Source organism: Amphiura filiformis, chromosome 14, assembly GCF_039555335.1.
Source record: "Amphiura filiformis chromosome 14, Afil_fr2py, whole genome shotgun sequence".
Lineage (NCBI taxonomy): Eukaryota > Metazoa > Echinodermata > Ophiuroidea > Amphilepidida > Amphiuridae > Amphiura > Amphiura filiformis.
This window is the reverse complement of record NC_092641.1, coordinates 28,051,850-28,063,871: the sequence shown is the minus strand read 5'-3', so window position 1 is coordinate 28,063,871 and position 12,022 is coordinate 28,051,850. Positions and strand designations below refer to the sequence as shown.

At 38.5% G+C, this 12,022-nt stretch overlaps 1 protein-coding gene across 2 annotated transcripts; it reads left to right on the top strand.

The window, feature by feature from the left end:
* Positions 1-1,181: 1,181 nt before the first annotated feature.
* On the top strand, positions 1,182-6,816 carry LOC140168990 (uncharacterized). 2 transcript variants are annotated; one of them, XM_072192286.1, is made up of 2 exons: positions 1,182-1,272; positions 5,044-6,816. In XM_072192286.1, the coding sequence occupies exon 2, from the start codon at positions 5,245-5,247 to the stop codon at positions 6,631-6,633; it is 1,389 nt and encodes a 462-aa protein (XP_072048387.1). In that variant the 5' UTR covers positions 1,182-1,272; positions 5,044-5,244; the 3' UTR covers positions 6,634-6,816. The 2 variants fall into 2 exon arrangements, with proteins under 2 accessions (XP_072048387.1, XP_072048388.1); XM_072192287.1 differs by having other exon boundaries at positions 1,188-1,324.
* The last annotated feature ends 5,206 nt before the right edge of the window (positions 6,817-12,022 follow it).

The following is a 12,022-nucleotide window of genomic DNA, read 5'->3' as shown; positions in this document are numbered from 1 at the left end:
GGCCAATTTTCAAAGCGCATTCTAGCGACTATCATATCTGTTCAACAGGTATTTTCAAGTGTATGAGACCACATCTGGTTTCTTGAGAAAAATTCATTTGCGGGAGATATTCATCAATTTCTAACCCAGTATCGGAAGATTTTCGTCTGATATCAAAATCGTGCATAGCAATTCACGTGTATCGATCCCGTGTATTCATTTTAGTGTCTCTGCTCCACCAAATAATTATTAGCCAGGCGGTGTCGGTGTGTGCCGGACAGCCTGAAAAAGGGACATTTGACCACCGCACATGTACCCGTACCACCTTTACCATGTTTTCATGTGAATGCCCCCCCGGAATTCGGAATTTTTATCTTCATGAACGTAAATAACTAAATAAGAATATTAAACTATGATTATTAATATCCCCCTTTTCGGGCTATTTCTTATTCAATTCAATAGTTCGATGATCAATGCAATGTTCTCCATACAGAAATGCTTTCTGAAAATCGAACTCCTTTTTATACCTACTTCCAAACCCGGGGGGGGGGGGGTACTCAAGTTTGGTTTTGGTAGGGACGTGCCGCTGAGATTTTGGAAGTAGACCCATAAATATACCAATTTTTCAAGAAATTTGGACCCATTGATATACCAAAAGTCAAAATTTTCGGCCGAATTTACCCAAAATTGTCTTAGTTTTTTTACAAATTTTCCCAACATTTTGGGAAAATTTTGAAAATTTTGGCTAGATTAAGGAAAAATTGGGCTGTTTTCCAAAAAAATTGAGAAAATTTTGAAAAAGGACCCATTCATATACCAAAATAGGCTTTGAAAAAGGGGTCATTGATATACCAGAAGGCTGAAAATGCTACCCATGTTTGCGGCACGTCCCCGTATGGTCATTTGTACTGAGTACCCCCTGGGCTTCCAAATCGAACTGTTTGTGTATTTTGATCAATCGTGAGTGAGCTAAAGTGTCTATATACCCGGTGACCTCCAACTTATATTTGACGTAACTAAAATGCAATTAACATGACAATAGAGAGGTCACCCATGCTTTGTACGTGGTACGTGATGGTCTATGGTGTAATGGTAAAAGTATTTACACTTTACGATAATGTTATTATACCGTGCAGTGCATGTGACCGGTCGAACAGCGTAAAACAGCCTCTATTTCCATGGTTGCATGACGCTTTATCATGTTTATGTCAAATTTTACGGTCTATGGTGGTGCAGCATAGACCAGGGAGATGAGGTGAAAGCAAGCAAAATTTCTTGATGCTGATAATGAAGGTAAGAAGACATTTAAATCCGAAAAGATAAGATGGAGGAAGCTTATAAATGTGTACGGGGTTTTAATAGACAATTTATTATAAACGGTGAATTTCCGAAATCCAGGCCAAAATCGTCACTCAGCCAACATCTCAAATTGTGTGAACCCAAAATGATTCCCTAAACATACATTTTGTTTGAATATGAGCTACGACAAGCACACTGCGATCGGGAAGTTAGCACATGATGATAGGCTTACAATATGTATTTTAATGATACTGTGTCTGTTTCCCTATATACTTTCTATTTACTAGAGGATCGATGGTCCGATCAAAACTCGTCATCCCCACTTTTTCTGTATCAAACAAGCGATTACAATGCCATGCATAGGCTACCGACATGAAACTTCAGGAAGAGTGAGAACCATGGAGTGGGTTCTTTGAAGGAAGGTTTTTTTACGGGGATGTGCCAAATTTCGGATGCTGACTTTCTCTCTACCTATACTTGCTGTTTTGTAACCCATCAGTGTACCAATTTTTCACACAAGCCCCCTGTTGTACAAATTAGGTGCTTTTAAATGCACTTTTGCCCAAATGGACCCCATTGAAAACCCACCCGTGGATACCAAAATAGTTGAAAAGGTACCCCAAAACCGTGGCACATTCCAGTACAGCTTCAAACAGGAAGACCCCCCACCTTTGTTTTTGATATAGCCCCCGAATGAAATATATTTAATTATTTTTGTACTCACTCAGGTAGCATTGTGTGTGAATTTTACATCCGAATTAGAGGCTATTCTTTTTTATGGGCATTTTAGTGTCTAAAATAGCCCAAAATGAGGGTTTTTCAATATTGCCGTCCATTTCTAATCGTCATCCCCATAGGCTTTACATGTAAAATAAAACGGCTCGTAAAAATTTAATAGTCTCTAGTTCGGATGTAAAATTCACACCAAATGCTTTTTGAGTGATTACAAAGATAATTAAATACTTTTCATTCGGGGCTGTGTGGAATTTGTTTTATGTATTCCTTGTACAATGACATTTCACAATAAAATGTCCATTGGAAACAAAGGTGCCCCCGAGTGAGAGTCACTGACATTGCACCATGCACCATCATGAAATCGTACCAATCTCAGGATTCTCAGCTACAAATACTAACGTTGCTGCAGTAACAGTTACTCATAAAGGGCACTGCCAATAAGGCTATTATTATAGCTCTCACGACGGGAATCCATATGAAGCAACAATGTTTCAACGGATGCACCGTCGAATTGAAAAAATGTGCCAAGCTTTCGTCAGACTTGGCTTTAAATCAGTGCAACACCTGACGAAAGCTTGACAACCCATTTCAATTCAACGGCGTACCCGTTGAAATCTTGTTGCTTGACATGGATTCCCGTCGTGAGCTGAGACGAATATCTAGTTATATTCGTCTCAGGTCGTGAGAGCCTCTTTACTTATCTTTTTAAGGGTAGACTAGGTATTGTTGGTCGAAGCAGCCAAACAAAATTGATTTTCATTATTTAAATCAATATATTATTGAAAAATAACACTTTGATATTTTGCAAAAGTTCATTCTACAAATCCTATACTTTTAAATATTGCTTGATTTATTGTTGTTAAGGGATGGGTTTATATGTGTGTAAATGGAGGAGAAATGGGAGGATTTTGGCATGTTTGCTGTGATTGTTTGCCTAGCAATATTGATCACAAGTACACAATTGATGGTGCATATCAAGGACCAAACTCTATAGTTTTATATTTGAGCACGATCACTTCTGTAAGGTCATGGGAAATTATGTAAATCGGCTTTTATATTTGATGTTGCATATCGGCTCACGCACTTTATTTTTGTACCCAGTATTTCACAAAGTCCCTGTACTCTGATGACCCTATGACTTTTTGCTGGTATGTTGAGCACTTTAAACAATTAATTATAGTACTTACCTCCTACTTTAGGAACATGCGTATGTCTTAATGTATGTCGACCATGTCAACAACCCAGTGTAGTTTTACATGGTTGGAAAAGTCTATTTCCTTTCGCTATTTTGCCAATCATAATTCATAAATTGTCCAACTTTTTTGACAAAAATGAGTTTTACAACTATTCCGCCAGCAAGGAAACACAAATTTATGTGTATCCAGTGCGTCCTTTACGTTTAAATAGTTCAGTTTATTGTCAAGTTGTGCCTCTATACGCCATATTTACGGAATTGATGATACGAGCTGATACGGAATTTTTGAACCCAAATTTCTTGAAATATACATTACCTTTTTAACTTCTCGCCACGAAATTGGATTCATAAGAAGGTCAAATACAAGCCTTCCATTATGGCTGGTATCATCATCTCGATTGGTGTCTTGTGTTAGTATTATTCCATATTTTGCTGGTAGAAGTTCAATGAAACCCTCCATAATTCACGACTACTGTCACTTGTGTTATAAACTCGATGTGTTTACTATATTGTCGCTCGGGTCCGCGACTAATCGCAGGGACCAGTCTATCATTAGCTATTCTATACACTTTTCAATAGCCTTATTGTGATGTGTGGGAGTTTTAAAAGCCGAGCCATGAACAAAATATAATGCGAGCACCCGGGGCATCAACTTTAGAGCTGACGGTATGTGCCTGTCAATATATGCCCCTCTTTTGAAGCCGACTATACCCGATGACCAGGCACCTTCAGTTTTCAAAATATTATACCCAATGACCCCTTTTTCATTTTGATTGTACATAATTGACCCTTTTTTTATAAAAAAAAACCCAACGTTTTGTACTGATATGCGCCTACTTCGCGACGCTTGTACAAAATGTAGGCACATATACCCATCAATTCTAAAGTTGAGTGCCCCAGGGGCGAGCGCATACTGCGGGCCAATGAACAATGAGATAGTGGCTTTTCTGATATCACTTTGAGGAACTGTTGAAGTATAAATCAGCCAACGAGTAGGTGTGTCCAAATTGCACATCTTGAATTGAGACCAAGACATGCTGTTATTTCAATTGTTATATCGTTCCGGTTGGTTTATTACCTACCATTGCCTACGAGATGCAGTTCTAAGGTGACAGAGGGACAGGTCTGCAATTCGATTCCACAACCATTCATACCTTTCATCTGTTTTATTGTATTATCGTGCGAATTGCTCCGTGGTACCTTACGGGTACCTGAATTTTATTTGAATGAAGATGACTCTGTCATGCTCGACGTCATATTGCATAATTTCTATACAGTATATGCAATAAACCAACCAGAACAGTATAACAATTGAAATAATAGGCAGTTCTAAGATAGGTTAAGAAGAATATAACGTCATTCTGTATTATTATTCAAGGTTGTAACGTGTGTCTATGCTGTCATGTAGGCCTACCTGGCAACAGACACGCCCCCGGTACAAACAGATGAAATTTGTAGAAAAGCGTGATTATGACAAAAACATTAAAAATGATACTTTGAGGTATTGTTTTTTAATTTTTGTATGGCAGATCATACATACACATGTGCTGAGGTCAAAAAGGTACAAATTTTGTTTTTGACCCCTGACTCACCTGTCATTCCAAACAACCCCTTAATGAGTTCTGTACGTTTTACGTGTTGTTGAAGTGTTGTTGTTTCAGCCTTCTTTACAATACAAGTCAAGAACTACAGGACCTACAAAAGTATATCTGTGAAATGATCAATGAAATTTTTGCCAAAGGTCACTACTATTCGCAAGATTCTGTGAACTACCAAATCGTAACAGTTTAAAATAGTTGCTAACCTTAATAATATGTTTCAATTTTCACTTGCAGCATATCTGACAGATAATATTAAATGAGAATCTTCTGGCAGACTGTGTTGGCATAAAGGAATCACGTGAGACCCGGACCAGAAAGTTCTACTTGATCATGTTGACGATGATTATGACACTACAACAGTCAACAGAACTGATCTGAAAACGGTGCTCGTGCCGGCCGGGTGCTTGGTAAAAAGTGGCAGGAAAACTCCGGAAAATGCTGATGATTGTACGCAAATTAAGACGTTCATATTGCAACTATGCCAACCGACACGTATTTAGACCAATAATACTCCTAGTTATTTTGATGCTTTACATCATTTTCGTAACTACATTAATCTTCTATACCAGTCGTTTTGGAAATCGAATAATCGAAGAGCATATAAAACGTGTGTCCAAAATGACTCAAATGGCATCACGAAATAAACAGGAGAGTTGCAATGTCATAAATAATGACTACCTTTTCTCGAGCCCCCCTGGAGACGCCTGTTATCTCCGACAAAAACTCAACAAGCCCAACATGCCCGTAATCCACTCTTTCTTTGCAGACGAAGCCACTGAAAGTGTTATTTTTGTCGGTGTAAAATGGTTGTCGCAAAATTGGCATCAGGCTGCATTCGTCTGCGTTTTTGACAACGGTGATATTTCCATGAGCGATCCTGTTGTTCAAGATGGACGAAGCTTCGGATATTTAACTCAATTCTTAATCGTAGTTACATGTTCAATGCCAAAGATTTATTTAAAACAGTCAAATTTTACATTATCGCTGAGCGTTCTCAATATCACAAATCTTGACGAAGCTTTTGTAGACACATACGAGAATTTAACAGTGTGTCGACCCGGGATATGGCCGGTAAAACGATATTTTCTTGCCATGTGTACGATGGTGCGAAATATGGACACGTTTTTACCAGAGTGGGTTGAATACCATGCCTACATTGGAGTAGAACATTTCTATATTTACGACAATGCTCCGTATAAAAACAGTACTTTAAGAGAAACAATGAAGCCTTATATTGATGCAGGGTATGTTACGGTCGTGCCTTGGCCTCATCGGCCGTCGTCAGGAAAAACGTTTTTAGAAATTCAAATTGCACATGAAAACGACTGCATATGGCGACATAAGCACGACGTTGATTGGATGATTAAAGTCGATGTAGATGAATTCGTCCAACCAATGAACCCGTTAAAAACAAAAATTCCCGATTATCTTATCGATGATTCTACATTAGAAACCTTAAGCTCGATCAGACTTGACAATTGGTTTTTTGGTAGACCAAACAGGACGACATTTTCATACAGATCTGACAGTATTTTTGAAAGAAATCAGTATCGTCCGGGGAGACCGCATCCTCAAAATATTGGCAGAGATAAAAACATATTGCAATTAAAGAATGTGTATTATTTTAAAATTCATGGAGTAAAACTTGGAGGATCAGCTCGATCTGCTGATCCTTATCATGAGCTGAGGATGGTACACTATAGGATGGATAATCCGCGCCATAGGACGTTTGATCTGCCCGATTTTAGAACCTTGGACACGAGTATGGTACAGATATGGACAGAGGCAAAGCGGCATTTCGATCAGATCCTTGGTCGTTCCTAGTTTTAGTCATATTTTGATTTCGAGGTTGAGTTGGGCAGATTTGTTTGGGTTTATTCAGAACATTTCATTCTATAGATGAGTTGACTTCTGACATCATTGCCTTGCAGTATACTCACGCATCATCACAATTTGCAATTTTTTTGCCTGGCAGTATGCGCGCATGCATCATATTTTGTTCAGGGCCCGTGCTTTTAAACTCCCGCCATAGTGGCGTAGATTTCTTTTTGACATGGGGGGGGGGTGGAAAAATTTCTTGAAGTATAGTGAATCCAGCCCATTTTGGCGACAGAATAAGTTTATGGTATAAATGCCAGCGAAGCGCGAAAATTTGTGCTATTTTCAAGCTATACTGATGAAATATGGTGCAAAAGTGGAATAAATGCGCGAAAATTTGCACTTTTGGGGCTAAAATGGGCAAATGGTTAATTTGGTCAGAAACTTATATTCAGGCGTCAAAATGGGGGGGGGGGGGGTGATTGTATGGATAACCCCCCGATCTACGCCTATGCACAATAAGGCTATTGAACAGTTTAGTGGTCGTATGCAGTTCGCTCAAGCATATCGATATATCAGTCCCTTGTATTTGTTGATAAACATTGATGTCAACTCATCTGTACTGCGACAAAAAGTACGGTATCTTAAAACAAAAGCAAATTGAAGACACCTAAACATAATCACAAAATGCAGTAGTCAATAGATAGAAAATTTTGTTCAGTGTATGTGACTTTATTTTCCCAGATTATACCAATTTGAATGAAAAAATATATAGCCTTTTTAAAGTGACACAATTTGCTTAGACTTTTCTCTCGAAACATGCAAATTTTGAGCACCGCGAGTGAGTGTTGATCGGTCACGCTGTAATGAGCCCGTGACAATAGCCGGTGGGAATCGTCCTGAAGGAGGAAATATCTCAAATGTATCACTTTTAAAATGCTCCATTTGTCCAATCAATCCGGTATAACTATAGCTAACGAGCTATAGGCGACTGCAAAAACCAAATCAATTTGAAATAATATGAATATCTTTTTGCTGCAAAAACAAAACAAATAAACGACGCCAAAAAATTGTTTTGTGTTTTGGCCGTATTTCAGAATCAATTCTAAAACGTAAATAATAATAATACAATTAATGTAGCTCATTTAGTCGATTATCAACTCGTTAGCAGTCGTCCCGATTATCATGATTATACAATTTATTTCTTCTAAACGGTGATACCATCTCCACATATTTCATAATAGACTTCAACGCTTTTGGAATCTAGAAAATAAAAACAGGGACACAAATAAGTTATTACTTCAAGAATAAAATGCAAGATTGAACTATTTTAACAAATATCAATTTGTTATTTAATTTGTCATTTTGTAAATGTGTCATTACAAATTGTATTTTTATTTAAAAAAATATATTAGTTTTATCTTATTTTATTTTCGTTGTTTCTTGTTTTATTCAATTTATTTTCTAATCTAGTAAACACAGTAAAAACCACAACACGGTACCTGATTCATATCCGTGAAGCCGTCGTCGTCTTCATGATTGCAAAACACCGGCGGAGTAAAAACCGCATCTGGATTTGAAATGATTGGTTTAAAGTTGAAGTATTCGTACGTCGACATGTCATAATCTGAATGAAAAAATGATATATCTCGTCAAATTTTATATTCTTTTGAGTAATCATTTGAAGGAGGAAGTCCCATCAGAGCAGTTCTGCTTGGGTAAACCAAACCTGCCTGGTTATCAAATTAAGCAGTAATAAGGTTATCTCTGAATTTGACAGGTGCTAATTGATGTTTTAATGTTATTGCATCAATTAGCACCAAATTCAGAGATAACATTGTCACTGATTAATTTGATAACCAGGCAGGTTTGGTTCACCCCAGGTGAACTGCTCTGGCGGGGATTCCTCTTTAATCCAAACTAGTGCGGTATATAAAATGAAAGAAAACCCACTATCTTAGCCGCTTAACTGTGGTGTTCTATGGGGAAAACTTTGCTTGGTTGCCATAAAAACAATGCATTTGGCTGAATCCAAATAGGTGTAAGTTGGGACAGGTGTAAAACTGTAAACATTACAAATATGCCACAAAAATCAAAAAATTTAAAACAAATTGACCAAACACATTTGTAAAAGATCGTATATTATGATTTTACACAACTTTATGTAACATTTAGATATTCGTTCATCAATTTGTCGATTATCTGCAACTTTTGATATTTGTAAGCACATTATTTAAAAATAGATAATAAACTCCTCAACAAAAGTTTGGAAAGTTTTTTCAAGCATCTGTATCTCAAATTATTTGCGACATATTCATATCGTGTTGCATATCAATAGATAGCTACAATACTCCCCTTTACAATGACACCCCATTTGAAACAATAACATTTTTCACGGCTGAGTACACGCCTTGTGAATGTAGTGGGGTCTCAAACAGAATTTGCCAAATTGACCATTATTCTGTGCTAGCCACTAACCTCAATAGCGGATGGAAAAACCACAGGCAGCCACAACAGTCAGGCTCCTTCTCCTCATGCTGCTCACCGACCTGGTTACACGTTAGTTACTGTGGGATGGTATTCCATTCTTCAACAATAATTCGTCGCAGGTCATTCAATGTGGTTGCATATGGGTTTCTCTGGCACGTACAGCACGATCAAGTTGGTCCCACAAGTGTTCAATCGGGTTGAGGTCTAGCCCCCGGGTCTGGCCTGATGGCAGGCCATTTTTGGCTCTACTCCCATATTCTGTAGGTAGTCGTTGACTACCGTGGCTCTGTGGGGCGAGCGGTGTCATCTTGGAGGATTGCATTAGGTCTCAGATTATGAAGATATGCGATTGCAGCTTGCTGCACAGAATAATGCTCAATTTGGCAAATTCTGTTTGAGACCCCACTACATTCACAAGGCGTGTACTCAGCCGTGAAAAATGTTATTGTTTCAAATGGGGTGTCATTGTAAAGGGGAGTATTGTAGCTATCCATTGATATACAACACGATATGAATATCTCACAAATAATTTGAGATACAGGTGCTTGAAAAAACTTTCCAAACTTTTGTTGAGGAGTTTATAAATAACTCACTGTTTCCGTTCCGTTTAGTATAGACATACGAAACAGGAACACACTTGTCAGGTGTCACTGTGATTTCTTCAAAGACTCCATCCAATCGCGGGAATAGCCACCGATCGACTGGGTATATGTCGCCAAGTTTGAATTGTCCTATGTGGGTAGAATTGGCTTTGATGAGAAGAAACAAAAAATGGGTTCGTATTAAAAATGGGTTTAGTATGCTCTTCGTATGGATTACCAAAATACCTTCTGATGCAATCAGCTAATTGTGGCATGGATTATAGATTCCATTAGCTTTCAAACAAACAATCAAGCAAGCAATCATAATATACATAAATCAACGGCAGGTTCGTGTTTAGGACCTCCTAGTATCAGCAGCTGACATGAAAAGCGAGGACGCAATATTACCATTATGGCAAATGTAAAGATGTGTTATACACGCAATAAATATGTGCATCAGCTAAATATGGTGACCCAGCGCCTGGTAAGACAACGTTAGATTCCAGGGTCTTATATTATTCAAGTAGGTAAAGTGAATGGTGACCCAGTGTATGGTAAGACGACGTCAGATTGTAAGGTCTTGTACATGTTGGTATAGTTAACAATGGTGACCCAACGCCTGGTAAGGCGACTTTAGATTGTAAGGTCTTATATTATTCAAGCTGGTATAGTTAACAATGGTGACCCAGCGCCTGGTAAAACGACATTAGATTGAAAGGTCTTATATTGCTCAAGTTGGTATAGTTACCAATGGTCACCCAGCGCCTGGTAAGACGACGTTAGATTGTAAGGTCTTATATTATTCAAGTTGTTATAGTTTTATCGTTTTACCAGACATTTGGTCACCATTTACTACCCCAACTTGAATAATATAAGGCTACCTCAATTACGAGTTTTCTTTGTCAAAGACTACTCACCGTGGACGGTAGACGAGCCTCAAAGCTTCGAGTCATGGTGGAGGGGGACGAATGGCGAAGCTATGATTGGAGCGCCTTCGCCGCGAAGCGGTGAGAGGTGTCTGTGAGAGTGTGATACCCAGTAGTTTCTCTCCCTATGGCTAATATAGTTATGATGGTCTGTAGCTAGCACAGACTAATAATCTTACCTGGAATACATGCACTCGGTTCTCCAGTAATAGCTATTTTGGTACACAGTTTGTTGTCAATGATTGATATATCGAATACCCTGGGTATCGAGAAAAACAGACGGATTCACTATCAGATTCAATAATTTTGTCAAATTACCGGTGTATGTTTATAAGCATTAGGCCTATCAGTGGTGTGCGTGTGCGGTCTCCCCGTTAGTCCGAAACACCGTCAGTCCGAACCACCGCTAGTCCGAATTTTTAGGGTTAGGGATAGGTTTAGTGTTAGGGTTAGGTTTCTGGTTAGGGGTAGCGTTAGGTAAGCTTAAAATTCGCACTAGCGGGGGTTCGGACTGACCCAGTGGTGTGATAAAATTATTATGCACAGTATAAAATATCTCATATCTGGTATCTTTTAGGGTTTTTCCTGGACAAAGGAAGGTTGACATATTTCTTTCCTGATTGCAAATCCCACTCCCAGACAAAAATGCAATATCTGCAAACTTGTCAAAACTACAGATACTAGCATCACGAGGGTCTAATTAATTATAAAGGTACACTGAAAACAAAAACTCGTATTATGTAAGCTGAACTAAGCTTTTGTTTAGTAGGACCACTAGTTTCCCCTGGTAAACTAGTTTTTAATGTCGGACTAAACGTCCATCTAGTATGCTTGGCTAGTACAGCATGCAGTGAGGGAAATTGTTAGTACGGACATGCCGAACTATGCCAAATTATGGTACTTTACTACTAAGTGAAAATTAGTTGCACCGCAAAAGTTGGTCCAACTAACTTTTCTGGCTTTACGAATTGGTAGAACGAATCATGGTTGTGGACCGTACCAAGGGTTGTACTAAAGTTGAATTTACCGCCCTTTTGATCACATGACATGACTCTTATGACAAATTAGGCTAGTAGAGCTAGTCTCTACTAGCTTATAGACGACATTTCACACATGCAGCTGTAGACATAGCACATCTACCATCTTGAGATGGACATTTTAGCCCCGATTCTAGCCCGTTAGAAATGGTCGAAGAAATGGAAAGGTATGTTTTATTGACATTTTTCCCAAGCTTGTTTTTGAATAACTTACAAACCGTTACAATTTGAAATGAGATTGTAAATCGGAACACAAATGTCATGATCACGGACCGTGGGTTTGTGCATGCATGGTTGAGGCTGCCATGGCTGCCGAATTCGTGGAAACCTTCATCATGCCGTGTGTAGTAGAAAACAGGGC

What these genes read in the sequence shown, in the direction of transcription:
- LOC140168990 (XM_072192286.1), top strand. Translation starts at nt 5,245, where the DNA reads ATGCTGATGATTGTACGCAAATTAAGACGTTCATATTGCAACTATGCC.